Source organism: Scyliorhinus canicula, chromosome 26 (genome assembly GCF_902713615.1).
Source record: "Scyliorhinus canicula chromosome 26, sScyCan1.1, whole genome shotgun sequence".
In the NCBI taxonomy this organism is placed as follows: Eukaryota; Metazoa; Chordata; class Chondrichthyes; order Carcharhiniformes; family Scyliorhinidae; genus Scyliorhinus; species Scyliorhinus canicula.
The window spans coordinates 8,997,953-9,014,867 of NC_052171.1; the positions used below are offsets into that span (position 1 = coordinate 8,997,953).

General features: G+C 54.5%; 1 protein-coding gene across 2 annotated transcripts in view; it reads right to left on the bottom strand.

The window, feature by feature from the left end:
• Nucleotides 1-4,198: 4,198 nt before the first annotated feature.
• LOC119957384 (metal transporter CNNM4-like) overlaps nt 4,199-16,915 on the bottom strand; it is a 33,289-nt gene continuing 20,572 nt past the window's right edge. Inside the window, exons 5-7 of one of the 2 annotated variants that reach the window (XM_038785339.1) lie at nt 16,234-16,330; nt 10,349-10,515; nt 4,199-4,932 (exon numbers count right to left, since the gene is read on the bottom strand). In XM_038785339.1, coding sequence (XP_038641267.1) covers nt 4,732-4,932; nt 10,349-10,515; nt 16,234-16,330 — 465 coding nt within the window. In that variant the 3' untranslated portion in view covers nt 4,199-4,731. Of the gene's footprint in view, nt 4,933-10,348; nt 10,516-14,351; nt 14,474-16,233; nt 16,331-16,915 lie in introns of those variants that run through there. The other variant, XM_038785340.1, reaches the window with a different exon arrangement.

Below are 16,915 nucleotides of genomic sequence, written 5' to 3' on the forward strand. Positions count from 1 at the left end.
CCCCCACAACCCAAAGATGTGCAGGGTAGGTGGATTGGCCATGATAAAAATTGCCCCTTAATTGGAAAGAAAACAGTGGGTACTCTAAATTTAAAAAACAATTTAAAATAATTTGTCCAACTCGTGGAAAGGGACACGGGGGGTCGAGATGACACCTAACGCAGGCCGCACCTTAGCCAGCACTGAACATCTCAAAACAAAAATTAATTTGCAAGAAAAAGAATGATTCATCAGAAAATCCGCATGAAGTGCAAATGTTCCCAAGTTGGAAGACAAGAACCAGCATAAAAATATAATATAAATAAACCAACAGTAAATGATCACATTGCAAACAATTCAGAATACACTTGACAGGCCTGTTAGTTCGAATAGTCAGAGATCAGAGCACACAAGAGTTTCTTTTTCAACGTGTAGCACGGCATGATAGTGGTGACCGACATGTTTCTTCAATCAATCTCTTGCCCAGGTTTAGAAATACATCTTACAAAGTAGCCAGTCCAAAGGAATTCAACGCCCTAGACTCCCTCCTCTGTAAAGACCCGTCCTGCCCCCGGGACCATTCACTTGCATTTGGAAGGATTTCGTCAGACCAACAGCACTGAGGAACATGTGAGCAGGACCATACCTTGGAAATCCATCTCGACTTGGCAGGATTGTATCAACTCAAAGCAAAACCAAATTAAAGGTACAGGCCAGGTTTATATCCCTCCCATCCTCGACAACGCCCCTCCCTCACTGGAAAATATTACTAAAAATACGACCACCTGTTTGAATGAAGGATTCCAGACGGAAGCACTAACCCGTCTCTCTCTCTCTCCTCCTCAGATGTGGAGGCGCATACAATATGCACTCCTAGCATTTCCTCGGGAAAGAATTATCCTACAAACGGAGGAGCATCACACCCCATTGGCAGACGCTACCGTTGCCACTTGGCCCATGGGATTGGGTAGGCCCCAAAAGGCTTTGCAGAAACACGGCCACACATGGGTACGGGGGCACGCGGGTCACCAAATCATCGGGGGCTTGGCTGTGCCTCCCCCGAGACTCCTGCAGCCTCACTTCAGTTGCTACTGAGAATACAACGTGGGGTTTCAATACTTCAAAATCCAATTCTCCTACCTAACGGGAACCCCAGGCTCGGGAATTGGGTTGGACCAGACGGGCGAGGCACAAAAGTGGCAGATTGAACCATTGATTGTACCTATTGGAATTGCTTTGGAACATTAACTTGCTTCCCTACCTCTTTCTACAACCCACCACCCACCCCACCCAACAGACAAAAATCAACACATTTCAATTATTTTGGCAAAAAATCCTAAGTCCCCCAAGTTCTTGTACATCGGCGCGTGTGGGAGAGGGAGGTGGGGGGGGAGAGAGAGAGGAGGAGGAGAGATCAGGGGGAGAGGAGAGAGGGGGGGGGGGGAAGAGGAAAGAGAGAGGGGGGGGGGAAGAGGAAAGAGAGAGGGGGGGGAAGAGGAAAGAGAGAGGGGGGGGAAGAGGAAAGAGAGAGAGGGAAGAGAGAGAGAGAGAGAGGGGGGAAGAGAGAGAGAGAGAGAGGGGGGGAAGAGAGAGAGAGAGAGAGGGGGGGAGGAGAGAGAGAGGGGGGAGGAGAGAGAGAGGGGGGAGGAGAGAGAGAGGGGGGAGGAGAGAGAGAGGGGGGAGGAGGAGAGAGGGGGGAGGAGAGAGAGAGGGGGGAGGAGAGAGAGAGGGGGGAGGAGAGAGAGGGGGGAGGAGAGGAGAGGGGGGAGGGAGAGAGAGAGGGGGGAGGAGAGAGAGAGGGGGGGAGAGAGAGAGAGGGGGGAGGGAGAGAGAGGGGGGAGGAGAGAGAGAGGGGGGAGGCGAGAGAGGGGGGAGGAGGAGAGAGAGGGGGAGGAGAGAGAGAGGGGGAGGAGAGAGAGAGGGGGAGGAGAGAGAGAGGGGGAGGAGAGAGAGAGAGGGGAGGAGAGAGAGAGGGGGAGGAGAGAGAGAGGGGAGAGGAGAGAGAGAGGGGGAGGAGAGAGAGAGGGGGAGGAGAGAGAGAGGGGGAGGAGAGAGAGAGGGGGGAGGAGAGAGAGAGGGGGGGGAGGAGAGAGAGGGGGGAGGAGAGAGAGAGATGGGGGAGGAAAGAGAGAGAGGGGGGGAGGAGAGAGAGAGAGGGGGGGAGGAGGAGAGAGAGAGGGGGGGGAGAGAGAGAGAGAGGGGGGAGGGGGGAGGAGAGAGAGAGAGAGGGGGAGGAGAGAGAGAGAGGGGGAGGAGAGAGAGAGGGGGAGGATCGGAGAGAGGGGGGAGGAGGAGAGAGGAGGGGGAGGAGAGAGAGGGGGAGGACGGAGAGAGAGGGGAGGGAGGAGAGAGAGGGGGGAGGAGGAGAGAGGGGGGAGGAGAGAGAGAGGGGGGAGGAGAGAGAGAGGGGGAGGAGAGAGAGAGGGGGAGGAGAGAGAGAGGGGGAAGGAGAGGAGAGAGGGGGAGGAGGAGAGAGAGAGGGGGAGGAGGAGAGAGAGGGAGGAGAGAGAGAGGGGGAGGAGAGAGAGGGGGGAGAGGAGAGAGAGGGGGGAGGAGAGAGAGTGGGGAGAGGAGAGAGAGAGTGGGAGAGGAGAGGAGAGAGTGGGAGAGGACGAGAGAGAGTGGAGAGGAGAGAGAGAGTGGGAGGGAGAGAGAGGGGGAGAGGGAGAGGAGAGTGGGAGAGGAGAGAGAGAGTGGGAGAGGAGAGAGAGAGTGGGAGAGGAGAGAGTGAGGGGAGAGGATGGAGTGAGTGGGAGAGGAGAGAGAGAGTGGGAGAGGAGAGAGAGAGTGGGAGAGGAGAGAGAGAGTGGGAGAGGAGAGAGAGAGTGGGAGAGGAGAGAGAGAGTGGGAGAGGAGAGAGAGAGTGGGAGAGGAGGAGAGAGAGGGGGGGAGAGGAGAGAGAGAGTGGGAGAGGAGAGAGAGAGTGGGAGAGGGAGAGAGAGAGTGGGAGAGGAGAGAGAGAGTGGGAGAGGAGAGAGAGAGTGGGAGAGGAGAGAGAGAGTGGGGAGAGGAGAGAGAGAGTGGGAGAGGAGAGAGAGGAGTGCGGGGAGGAGAGAGAGAGTGGGGAGGAGAGAGAGAGTGGGGGAGAGGAGAGAGAGAGAGTGGGGAGGAGAGAGAGAGTGGGGGGAGGAGAGAGAGAGTGGGGAGGAGAGAGAGAGTGGGGGAGGAGAGAGAGAGTGGGGGAGGAGAGAGAGAGTGGGGGAGGAGAGAGAGAGTGGGGAGGAGAGAGAGAGTGGGGGAGGAGAGAGAGAGTGGGGGGAGGAGAGAGAGAGTGGGGGAGGAGAGAGAGAGTGGGGAGGAGAGAGAGAGTGGGGAGGAGAGAGAGAGTGGGGGAGGAGAGAGAGAGTGGGGGAGGAGAGAGAGAGTGGGGAGGAGAGAGAGAGTGGGGGAGGAGAGAGTGGGGGAGGAGAGAGTGGGGGAGGAGAGAGAGATGGGGGGAGGAGAGAGTGGGGGAGGAGAGAGTGGGGGAGGAGAGAGTGGGGGAGGAGAGAGTGGGGGAGGAGAGAGTGGGGGAGGAGAGAGTGGGGGAGGAGAGAGTGGGGGAGGAGAGAGTGGGGGAGGAGAGAGTGGGGGAGGAGAGAGTGGGGGAGGAGAGAGTGGGGGAGGAGAGAGTGGGGGAGGAGAGAGTGGGGGAGGAGGAGAGAGTGGGGAGGAGAGAGTGGGGGAGGAGAGAGTGGGGGAGGAGAGAGTGGGGGAGGAGAGAGTGGGGGAGGGGAGAGTGGGGGAGGAGAGAGTGGGGGAGGAGAGAGTGGGGAGAGAGTGGGGGAGGAGAGAGTGGGGGAGGACAGAGTGGGGGAGGACAGAGTGGGGGAGGACAGAGTGGGGGAGGACAGAGTGGGGGAGGACAGAGTGGGGGAGGACAGAGTGGGGGAGGACAGAGTGGGGGAGGACAGAGTGGGGGAGGACAGAGAGTGGGGGAGGACAGAGAGAGGGGGAGGAGAGAGAGAGGGGGAGGAGAGAGAGAGGGGGAGGAGAGAGTGGGGGGGAGGAGAGAGTGGGGGAGGAGAGAGAGAGGGAGGAGAGAGAGAGGGGGAGGAGAGAGAGAGGGGGAGGAGAGAGAGAGGGGGAGGAGAGAGAGAGAGGGGGAGGAGAGAGAGAGGGGGAGGAGAGAGAGAGGGGGAGGAGAGAGAGAGGGGGAGGAGAGAGAGAGAGAGCGAGGACTGGGCGCGGAGAGAGAGGGGGAGGAGAGAGAGAGAGAGAGAGAGAGAGACAGGGCGCGGAGAGAGAGGGAGAGGAGAGAGGGCGAGAGGGGTGAGGGAGGGCTGGGGAGGAGGGAGAGGGAGAAGAGGCAGAGAAAGAGATGGGGAGGGAGGGAAAACAGCAGCCAGCAATGGGGTGTGTCTTTCTTGCAATCAGCTCTGTTTGAGGGCTGCACAGCAGCACCCAGCCTGAACCCATCTGAAGCTGGGCTCCCGACCAGAAGACAGGTGGACAACTCCTGGTTCCCAACACACCGGTCCTCAACATGGAAGGCTGGACTGCTGGGAGGCAAGCGGACGAGATTGCCATCGACGCTGCGTCTGGGAGATACTGCTGCTCTCTTCTCTTTAATGTACTGCTTCCGAAGCTGGTCCCTCTGCCAGCTGTGGCTGTACCAGTCAGTCCATCACCAAGCAGGCCCAAGTTGTTGAGTGTCGCACTGTTCCTCTCACATCCCACGCACACGATAAAAAAAATTGCACAAACCGTTTCAAATGCCCAAGAGCAGAGCCCAAAACCCCTCCAGAGTACCACACGTCTCGGAGTAGGGGGTCATATACTGTTATCCAAAGTGTGATTAGATCTATGGTTCAAAGAGTTCTGCTCGTTCAGGAGGTTTGTGGTTTCGTCCGCCATGGTCTCGGGTTTCTCCGCCAGAGTCATGTCGATCTTCATGTGGGGGCTCTCGGGGGACTGGGGGCTGCTGTCCAGTCTCGACGCCAGTAATCCGTTCTGGTACTGCTGCCGTGTGACCTGTTCATTTTGTGGGGTGAAAAAGGAACATGAATTAAGGGGCGCTCCGCAGAGATCCCTCCAATGGCAGACAGTTGGAAACCTGGCAGCAGGAACAGTTTGGGTGCCAGGCTGATGAATGTGCCACTCCTGGCACATTCTTGAGAAGGTGGCGGCCGTCTCTCTCTCTCTCCCAGATCAGCCGAGAGCACTCAGCATTTCCACAGCCCACCGTCACTATTCCTGCTCAATAGTCAGTCCCATTGGGCGGCACGGTTAGCACAGCGGTTAGCACTATCGCTTCACAGCTCCAGGGACCCGGGTTCGATTCCCGGCTTGGGTTACTGTCTGTGCGGAGTCTGCACGTTCTCCCAGTGTGTGCGTGGGTTTCCACCGGGTGCTCCGGTTTCCTCCCACAAGTCCCGAAAGACGTGCTGGTTAGATCAATTGGACGTTCTGAATTCTCCCTCCGTGTACCCGAACAGGTGCCGGAGTGTGGCAACTAGGGGCTTTTCACAGTAACTTCATTGCAGTGTTAATGTAAGCTTACTTGTGACACAAATAAAGATTATTATTTGAAAGTGGGGCACGGGCTGGTTCGCAGCAGAGGCAATACCAGTAAAGACCCTGTGGGGGAGCTACTGAGCTGCGAAGCCAACCGTTAAACAGCAGTGCCACAAGCTGTTGTTGAGAAGTATTGCAGCCTCGGTCCCAAATGAGAGAGATTAGGGCGTCGCTGGCAAGGCCCAGTATTTATTGCCCATCGAGAAGGTGGGTGGTGAGCCTCCTTCTTGAGCCGCTGTAGTCCGTGTGGTGTAGGTACACCCACAGTGCTGTTAGGGAGGGAGTGCCAGGATTTTGACCCAGCGACAGTGAAGGAACGGCCGATATATTTCCAAGTCGGGGCGGTGAGTGACTTGGAGGGGAACCTCCAGGTGGTGGGGTTCCCAGGTAGCTGCTGCCCTTGTCCTTCTAGATGGTAGAGGTTGTGGGTTTGGAAAGTGCTGCCTAAGGAGCCTTGGTGAGTTGCTGGTGGAAGGGCTCAAATTAAGTGGGCTGCTTTATCCAGGATGGTATCGAGCACCTTATCGGAGCTACCTTCATCCAGACAAGTGGGTGAGTTTTCCAATCATACTCCTGACATGTGCCTTGTACATGGTGGACAATCAGAATTCCCAGCTAATACCTACTATGGTCTGATCCGGTTTACTATGGTCTGATCCGGTTTACTATGGTCTGATCCGGTTTACTATGGTCTGATCCGGTTAAGTTTCTCGTCAATGGGAGAGGCACTGGGGTCCGCACTGCTGCCTCACAGCACCAGGGTCCCAGGTTCAATTCCCAGCTTCAGTGACTCTCTGTGTGGAGTCTGTACGTTCTCCCCGTGTCTGCGTGGGTTTCCTCCCAGTCCGAAGATGCAGGTGAGGTGGATTGGCCATGATCAATGCCATTGCAGGAATAGGACTGGGGATTGGGCCTTAGTAGTGCGGTTTTCAAAGGGTTGGTGCAGACTCGATGGGCCGAATGGCCTCCTTCTGCACGGCAGACCATCCTCCCACCCCATCCACATGCGGCGTTAATGGTTCATGACTCACTGACGGTCATTGAATGTCATGGGAGGATGGTTATATTCTCTCTTGTTGGGAGATGGTCGTTGCCTGGCTCAGAATAAGGTACCAGTTTGGACACAGTAGTCAGTGAGGGACAGGCATGGGGGAGACTGGGCTATGAGTGAACCCATATTTAGTTAATATTTTATATAGAGGGGCTGTTTAGCACAGGGCTAAATCACTGGCTTTGAAAGCAGGCCAGCAGCACGGTTCGATTCCCATAACAGCCTCCCCAAACAGGCGCCGGAATGTGGCGACTAGGGGCTTTTCACAGAAACTTCATTTGAAGCCTACTCGTGACAATAAGCGACTTTCATTTCATTTTCATAGTGTGTCGTCACTGCACAGGGCCGTAAAATGTAATTGAAGTAATCAGAAGTATGGTGGCCATGGAGTGAGTGGCTGCGCACACGGCGGTTCAACGGTGTTGGTTTGACTTCTTTCCGACTGCCGTGATCGGGCGCTGGAGGCGCAGATGGGGCTCCTGGGGAACCGTTGCAGGTTACTAAGGGCGAAGGTAGATGAGCAGGAGAACAGGGCCAGAAGGCAGAGTCTGCGTATCGCCGGCCTGCCGGAGGGTTTAGACGGTACAAGTGCCACGAGATACGTTTCAAGGCTGGTGGAGGGGGTGCTGGACAAGGCCCCACAGGTGAGGAAGCAGATATGGGGCGATTTTTGGATGAGTGGGTGTTCCCAAGGCTGGACGAAGAGGAGGAAGGCGCTGGAGGAACCGTTAGGGCTAAGAGGGGTGACAGATAGCATAAGGGGGATGAAGTTGGAGAAAGCCCCCGGGCCGGACAGCTATGCAGCGGAGTTCTGTAAGAGTTTGCAACAGAGTTGACACCATATTTGCTGGGGATGCTTGGCGAGGCGCTGGAGAAGGGGGACCTACTGGAGTCATTGACCCAGGCGTCAATCACACTAATTCCGAAGTATCATATAGGCCCATTTCACTGCTAAACACAAAGTGTTGGCCAAGTTAGTTGTGAGGAGGATGGAGAAATGTGTTCCAGGGGTGGTCGCTGAGGATTAAACGGGTTTTGTAAAGGCCAGGCAGCTTTCCAGTAACATCAGGCAATTAAACATGACTATGACCCTGTTAGAGGGGCAGGCACCGGACGGAGATAGAGGCCTCTAAGGACGCAGAGAAGGCTTTTGATCAGGTGGAGTGGGTGTACCGGTTTGAGATCCTGGAAAGGTTCAGGTTTGTCCCGAAGTTTGCGGCATGGGCGTGTCCGTTGTCTGTGGCCCTGATGGCGCGTTATGGACAAATGAGAATAGTTCACGGACTTTAGGTTGCACAGGTAATCAGGCAGGGGTGTCCGCTGTCGTCACTGTTGTTTGGGCTGATGATAGACCCCTTGGCGATGGCCCTTAGGGGGTCAGCAGAGTGGTCGAGGATTGTGAGGGAGAGTAGGGAACACTGGATGTCGCTGTACAGACGAACTGTTGCTGTTCGTGTCGGACCCGCCGGGTAAATTATGGACATATTGGGAGAGGTTCGGAGCCTTCTCGGGTTAGAAGTTGAACATCGGAAATAGGCAAGTGTTTCCGGTGAATGTGGCAGGTCGGGGAGCTAATCTGGGAGCGTTGCCATTTAGGGTAGCCAGGGACAGGTTCAGGTATCTGGGAGTCCAGGTGATGGGGGATTGGTCGACGATGGAACCAGAGAACGCTGGTGAAGGAGGTTAGGTGGGACTTTAGGAGATGGCATACGTTATACATTGATGAAGGTCATGACGTGGTGTATATGTATTTCAGATAAGGTTCCCCATGGTAGGCTCATTCAGAAAGTTAGGGGGCACGAGATACAGGGAAATTTGGGTGTGTGGATACAGAATTGGCTGGCCGAAAGAAGACAGCGAGTGGTAGTGGATGGAAAGTATTCTGCCTGGAGGTCGGTGTCCCGCAAGGATCTGTTCTGGGACCTCTGCTCTTTGTGGTTTTTATAAATGACTTGGATAAGGAAGTGGAAGGGTGGGTTAGTAAGTTTGCCGATCACACGAAGGTTGGAGTTGTAGATAGTGTCAAGGGCTGTTGCAGGTTACAACACGACATTAACAGGATGCAGAGCTGGGCTGAGAAGTGGCAGATGGAGTACAACCTTGATAAATGTGAAGTGATTCATTTTGGAAGGTTGAATTTGAATGCTGAATACAGGGTTAAAGCCAGGATTCTTGGAAGTGTGGAGGAACAGAGGGATCTTGGGCTCCAGATACATAGATCCTTAAAGTTGCCACCCAGGTTGATAAGGTTGTTAAGGAGGCGTATGGTGTGTTGGCTTTCATTAACAAGGGGATTGAGTTTAAGAGCCTCGAGGTTTTGCTGCAGCTTTATAAAAACTCTGGTTAGACCACACTTGGAATGTTGTGTCCAGTTCTGGTCGCCTCATTATAGGAAGGATGTGGATGCTTTGGAGAGGGTACAGAGGAGATTTACCAGGATGCTGCCTGGACTGGAGGGCAGGCGAATGAAGGTTGAGGGAGCTCGGGCTTTTCTCACTGGAGCGAAGGCAGAGGTGACTTGATAGAGATGTACAAGGTGATGAGAGGCATGGATAGAGTGGATAGCCAGAGACTTTTCCCCAGGGTGGAAATGGCTGTCACGAAGGGACATAGTTTTAAGGTGATTGGAGGAAGGTATAGGGGAGATGTCGGAGGTCGGTTCTTTACACAGAGTGGCGGGTGTGTGGAATGCACGGCCAGCAGAGGTGGTGGAGTCAGAGTCATTAGGGACATTTAAGCGACTCTTGGACAGGCACATGGACAGCAGTAAATTGAAGGGTTGTAGGTTAGGTCGATCTTAGATTAAGATAAATGGTCGGCACAACATCATGGGCTGAAGGGCCTGTACTGTTCTATGTTCTACACCTGGCATTGGCGGAGGGGGTTCAGGTGGTTAAGATGAACCTTCTGCCGAGGTTCCTGTTTGCATTCCAGATCCTCCTGATCATCCTGAAGGCCCTTTTCCTGAAACTGGACGCAGCGATCTCGGAGTTTATATGGGCTGGGAAGGTACCTCGGGCAAAGAGGGCCCTGTTACAGAGGCAGAGAGGGGGGTTGGCGCTATCAAACCTGCTGCATCACTACTGGGCGGTGAACGTGAAGGGTGAGACGAGGGTGGGAGGAGGGGGGCTGGAGTGGGTTAGGGTGGAGGAGGAGTCCTGGAGAGGGTTCAGCCTGAGGGCCGTGGTGACGGCGTCACTTCCGCAGGTACACGGAGAGCCAAGTGGTGCAGTCCACGATCAGGGTGTGGAACCAGTTGAGGAGAAACTTTAGGATGGAGGGGATGTCGGTACTAACACCGTTGTGTGGAAATCACAGGTTTAAATCTGGTGGCAATCTCTGGGGTGTCGGAAATGCCGGAGCTGACAGAGGGCCGATGGCGTGGCCTTCGCCTCTCTGATTGCCCAGCGAAGAATATTGTTGGGATTGGCAATCGGCAACACCGTTGGGGGTTGGCGGCCTGGCCGGGGGATCTGTATTAATTCATTTGGCTGGAAAAGATCAAGACTGAGTTGAGGGGATCAGCGGAGGACATCGAGACACTGTGGCAATGTTTGAGGAATTGTGTGTCGGCGGGGGGGGGGGGGGGGAAATTGCACCAGCTGTGAACTGTGGGGGTGTCGCTAATGTTTCTGATTCATGTTCTTGTACTGTTGAGTATATTTGGAATAAAATACATTTAAAAAGAAAGAAATAACTAGAAGTTATGAAGCAGGAGCATTGCGTTAAATTCTCGACACCGCACACGTCAGGGCGGATGTCAGGTAGGCGTAATGGGCTGAATGGCCTTTTTTAGTGCTGCACGAATCTTTGAACTCTTACCTTGACGTACTGCAGGTCAGCCATTGCCCTGACAGAGAAATCAGGAATGTAGAGAGTTGAAATGGGGTTGCTGGGCACCCCTATGGACGGCGTGGAGTCGGAGTGCTCAGCATAGTGCAGCGACATCGAGCGGCTCATCTCACTGTTGCGGGAGGACGGGCGGGTCTCTTGGAGAGAAGAACAGAAAGACCAGACAGGATCAGTACCCACTGCAGCCGAGAACAGGTGCCGCGCAGGACCACGCGACCCGGAGGAGAATTAGTGCAGGCCATCAGCTTTGAGGGGAGGTCAAGGGGCATGCAGAGGATGGACATCGCTTGCTGCGTGCAGGGCGGGAGCAGGAGCAAGCAGCTTAGAGCGCGCACCGAAGATGCTGCTGCCCGTGGCTGCCAACATCTTTCCGCCCTGCATTCTCACTGCACTGGAATCTCCACCAGCCGCCTGCTCTCACTTTCTCTTCCCCCGGAACCGCAGACTGTGCTGCTCCCGGACGTCAGCTCATTCCACCGCTCTGGGGTGATGCCTCAATCACTGGTCAGAGTTTCTGCCCTTTCCGCGCTCTCTTTAACCCTGATGGTTTCCTGAACAGCAGAGTCCCGGTAACCAAGCAGTGGAATTAAGTCGCAAAGCTAAAACGGCTGGAATTCATTGCGTATAAAGTTATTAAGACAATTAAGTGACATAAAGGCGGGCAGGTCAAGTCAGCCAGCAAAACAAACAGTAGCAATGTATTCCTCCCAGATGCATATCGTGGTGGGTAACGGAGGCCAACGTTAGTTCGGGGGGGGGGGGGGGGGGGGGGGGGGGTCACCATCAAGACCACTGGTTTAGTGATACAATGCTAGCCGAGCCAGTTTCAGGAAGGATCATTCCTTTACCCAGGATATTTGGGAATCAAATCCCAGGGAAAGAGTGGCCTGGCTCTTTTGTTAGTTGGCTGACGTTCCACATGCTCTTGTTAGTCAAAAGATCAGCGAAGGCATTTCCGACGTAAAAGAATTGAAATCGGAGCAGAAGTTTAATGGTTGGACTGAAAGCGACTCTCCCGAGGTGCCAATGCTCAGAAGCCGGAACAAGAGGACAAGGAACGGCTGGGCCGAGGTCGCAAGGCAGAGGCAAATTAAGAGTGCCTGGGAGGGAAGAACAATCGGTTCTGATTTTGATGCACTGCCCGTGTTGTCGAAGCTTCCCGCTTTGTACTCATCAGGACAAATTTTGTCAAATTTCAAACCTTCACAACAGAGAAATTGGGATGGCAAGTGCACTCTATAGGTTTCTGACATACTGCCATGGCAAAGGCAATAGGCAACTACAGGGGCCCCCGTGCTTCTGGCAGCCAAAGCTGGAACACATTCCTTTTGTTCACTTGCCCTGGGTATCAATGCCAGTCGCTTCCCGCAAGTGTTCAACTCTTTAAACTGGTTGCTCGTGCAGCGACGAGCGCACTCAGGATTGTTCACCAAAGTGCTGCTCTTTGTTGCCATCATTTGCAATTTGGTATTCTCACACTGGTCCCGATGAATCAAAGACAAAAAGGTTCGACGACACATTCTTCCTTTCAGCAATATTCAAGTTCTGTGCAACCAAGCAACAATTTCAAACTTGCTTGTGGTGTGCAGCTGCCTTATTTATTTGCTTTTCTTAAATTAAATTTAGAGCACCCAATTATTTTTTTGCCAATTAAGGGGCAATTTAGCGTGACCAAACCAACTACCCGAGACATCTTTTGGGTCGTGGGAGCGAGACCCACGCAGACACGGGGAGAATGTGCAGACTCCACAAGGAGTGACCCACGGGATCGAACCCGGGTCCTCGGCGCCATGAGGCGGCAGTGCGAACCACTGCGCCACCCGTTCAGCTGGCCTGTTGACCTGTATGGTTAAGATCGACACCCAGCTGCATGTCTTAAACGGGAGCTTTCCTTGCCCACGGCCCTCATGCTCCCCGTACTCGACGTTCCTGCTGCCTCGCGAGCGTGCAGCTCTGAGCAAACATTAGCAAAGACCCCAACCCCAGCAAAGGGCCAGTCCTCCGCACCTGAAGTTACAGTGGGCAGCTCTGAGCACCACACCGGAGGAATTATATTTTTGCCCTTGGGGGTAGGTAGTGCGGTGCAAGTCCGCCAGAATGACACCAGCACTCCAAGGCTTAAATTATGAGAAATGACCACAGAAGCCAGGCTGGAATCCCCGAAACGTAGACGGGCGAGGAGGGATTTGACAAGCTGAGATGTTAAGGGGAACAGATAGGGCAGTGAGAAAGACTATAATGAGCAAAAATTATAGACTGGCCTTTTTAGTCGTGAAATCACTGACACTCAAAGGGTGTTAAAAATTTAGAACTCCCTTCTGCAAACAGTATTTGATACTTGATTAAAACTAAGGTTGATTTTTTTTTAACCAAATGTATTAACGGATAAAGGTTAACGGCAGCCTATTTAGAGGTCGGTCTGAAATCAGGCATAATCTCAGAATGGTAGTCCGGTTCGAGCAGCCAAGTGGCTTCCTCCTGTTCCTAGCAGGAAGGGTGGAGTCATAGAATCCCTACAGGACACGAGGTGGCCATTCAGCCCGTCGAGTCTGCACCGACCCTTGGAAAGGGCACCCTACCTAGGCCCACAGCCCCGCCCTATCCCCGTAACCGCACCTAACATTTTGGACGCTCAGGGGCAATTTAGCACGGCCAATCCACCATCTTTGGACTGTGGGAGGAATCCGGAGCACCCGGAGGAAACCCACGCAGACACGGGGAGAACGAGCAAACTCACCCGAGGCCGGAATTGAACCTGGTCCCTGGTGCTGTGAGGCAGCAGTGCTGACCACTGTGTCGCTGTCAGTGGGGTAGGAAACACAGTTTAAAATGCGGCAGAGAAGAATGGGTTCTATTGTGTGGTTGGGAGGATTTCTGATCTTCCAGTGCTGGACACGGACAAGCGAGACAACTATGGGACAGGTGCTAAGGTATAGCTTGGTGTCATCTAGGTACACGTGCAAAACTGTTGCTGTTTTTAGATGCTGTGGGAAAACAGGTTGGGGGGGGGCTAAGATAGATTATTTGGGGCGGGTAGCCCACAGTTAACTGTGCGAGAGGGAGAAGAGAAACTAAATGGTGGGAGATTCTCTGGCTACAACCCGAGAGACACGAATGGAACCAAGCAAGAGCAATCCCAGCCAGTGGAGAAGTGGACGAGGATGGAATCAGACGTGTCGAAGGCTGCAGACAGGTGGGAAAGATCGCGGAGAGGGGGGCTTACCGTTGCGATAGTCGCGTTGATTGGCGTTCGTGACTCTCAGATGAGCCGGTGACAAGAGGAGGAAACCAGATTGGAGAGGATTCAAGAACGGAGATCCGGGTAAGATGGGAACGGACTCGGGAGGCCTTCGGAGAGGAAGCAGGGGTGGCAGATGGGATGAGAAGTTCAATGGAATTTTTTTTTTTTGAGGGGAGAGATGATGGCGTCAGATTGGAAGGCGAGAGAAACAGCGCCCAAGAGGCGAGTGTCTTGAGCAACATGAGCTGACACCTGGGCCAGGAAGAGAAGTTGGGTTGCTGATTAGAAAAGAGGCTTAAAAGATTTCTTGCAAGACAAGGTACTAAGCTAACGATTAAGGCGGCAATAAGGCACCAACGGGGTGGGCAGGGCACAGCGGGATCACGCTTGTCCTCAGAAAGGTCGGAGAGCCTCCGATACACTTCAAACCAAAACATCTGCTACCCTCAAACCTTTATGAGGCCCAAGTCTGAAGGGTGAGTGGGGTAATAGAGGAAGTCAAAAAACACTCAAAGTTAAACCTGTGGGCAGCACGGTGGCGCAGTGGGTTAGCACTGCTGCCTCACGGCGCTGAGGTCCCAGGTTTGATACTGGCTCTGGGTCACTGTGTGTGTGTGGAGTTTGCACATTCTCCCCGTGTTTGCGTGGGTCTCACCCCCACAACCCAAAGATGTGCTGGCTAGGTAGATTGGCCACGCTAAACTGCCCCTTCATTGGGAAAAATAAAATGAATTGGGTACTCTAAATTTATTTTAAAAACAAGTTAAAACTGCAAACCGTGCAGGATTTACCTTGGAACCAAGAAAATAGGGAAGCTCGTTTGAGGCTGCAAGTACGGAACCTGGAGGTAGGAGCTGGGAGATGAAGATGAAGCAACAGAGAGAAAGGTTAAAGCACACACACCCAGTGGAGGCAAGAACTCCCTTCACTGGAACAAAGGAAAAGATAGAAGGAAAAGACTAATTTCTACAGCTTTTTACAGGCAGCGTGTCATACCATAATGAAATGTGGCAGATAATTTGAACACTCCCATAAACAGCAATTTCACAATCACCAGGAAAACCCTATTTATTTTCCCCAAGTGCCGTTTTGCTGAAGGTTAAATATCGGCGAGATCATTGGGGAAAATCTCATCTCCTCTTCTTCAGAACCTGTACAAAGTACTGGTTGTGCTGCCACAGGAATGTTGCGCCTGATTCTGGCGCCGCACTTTGGGAAGTTTGTGAAGGCAGTAGAAAGGGGCAGCACGGTAGCATGGTGGTTAGCATAAATGCTTCACAGCTCCAGGGTCCCAGGTTCGATTCCCGGCTGGGTCGCTGTCTGTGCGGAGTCTGCACGTCCTCCCCGTGTGTGCGTGGGTTTCCTCCGGGTGCTCCGGTTTCCTCCCACTTCCTCCCACAGTCCAAAGATGTGCGGGTTAGGTGGATTGGCCATGCTAAATTGCCCGTAGTGTACTAAAAAGTAAGGTTAAGGGGGGTGTTGTTGGGTTACGGGTATAGGGTGGATACGTGGGTTTGAGTAGGGTGATCATTGCTCGGCACAACATCGAGGTCCGAAGGGCCTGTTCTGTGCTGTACTGTTCTATGTAAAGGCTGCGGGAAAGATTCAGGTAAATGGTTCAATGAATGGTTCCAGGGGTGCAGAACTTCAATGACGCAACGAGGAATGACCTCCTTGAAGAGGAGGTTTGATCCCATAGAATGCCAACAGTGCAGAAGGAAACCATTCGGCCCACTGAAGGAGCGCGCTGTCTGGCTCAATCCCCCGCCCTATCCCCATAACTCCACCTAACCTGGACATCTCTGGACAAAGGGGCAATTTAGCCAGGCCAATCCTCCTAACCTCCACGTCTTTCGGGACTTGTGGGAGAAAACCGGAGCACCCGGAGGAAAGCCACGCAGACACGGGGAGAACGTGCAGACTCCGCACAGACAGTAGCCCAAGGCTGGAATTGAACACGGGTCCCTGGCGCTGTGATGCAGCAATGCTAACCACTGTGCTGAGGTGTCCAAAATCACGAGGGCTCTGGACAGAGGCAATAGGGAGAGACTGGTCCTGTTGGTGGAATCATAGAGAACAAGAGGAGACCGAGTTACGGTAATTAGCTGAAGAATGGGATGTGACCCACCCCCGCCCACCAACCTAATGCAGCTCTGCCGGGTGGCGAGGGGAGGTCCCATCAGAAAGGCGACATTCCCGACAATACAGCACTCCCACAGTACTGCGCTCGGTGCGTCGATCGAGGTTTTGTGCTCAATACCCCAGGGGTGGGATTTGATCGCACACCCTTCTCACCCAAAAGAGAGACCCTCCCCCACCCCACCCTAACCACAGCTACCCTTTGAGCGGAAAGGTCAGATCTTCACAAAGGGTAGCGGGGGGGACTCTCAAACTACTGCCAAGGGCTGGCTGGGACGGACCGTCAACTGAAAAGGTCAAAACGGACCTATTCTTCTGAGGGAAATGGAGGCTGGACGAGGTTCCGATGTGACTGAACTGAAGGGCCTCGAACCCCTGTCGGCGTAAAGCTCGCTCGGACAGCCTGCTGGACTGAATGACTCTCGGCGCTCTGCACAGTACAAAAACAGCAAGTCCAAACCGGATTGGCTCTTACCTGCAATCGGGTTGCCAAGGGCCATGGTGCCGTAATAGGAGAACGGCCCCGTCTCAAACTTCATGTCCTCTTTCCCAGCTTCTGCCTCCACTTTGCCCTGAGGAGCAATGACAATTATCTCGGATCAGAGAAGGTTCACAGCGCAGAGAGGAGCCACTTTGGCCCCATCACATCTGAGCCGGCTGCGGCTGCATATGAATATCATAAACATGTGGCTTCAGACAAGGGCGGCAGACAGTGTGCGACACCGAACCAAACGCCGATATTTGGCGGCAGGGCTGCGGGAGGGAGTGGGGGGGCATCAGTGACGAGGCAGGGCCGGGGGGGGGGGGGGCGAGGGAGAGGGGGGCAACAGGGCCGAGGGTGGGGGGGAGCGTCAGGGCCAAGGGTGGGGGGGGGGAGCGGCGGCAGGGCCGAGGGGGGGGAGGGGCGACAGGGCCGAGGGAGAGGCGTGAGGGAGGGGGGGTGGCGGCGGGGCCGAGGGAGGGGGGCGTGGGGGCAGGGCCAAAGGGGGGGGGGGGGGGGGGGGGGGGACAAACGGGCGGCAGGGCCGTGGGAGCGGGGGGGGGGGGGGGTCGCAGGACCGAGGGAGGGGGGCAGGGCCAAGGGCAGCAAGGGCGAGGGAGGGGGGGCGTCAGGCCCGAAGAATGGGGGGGGGGGGGGGGATGCAGAGGCGAGGGGG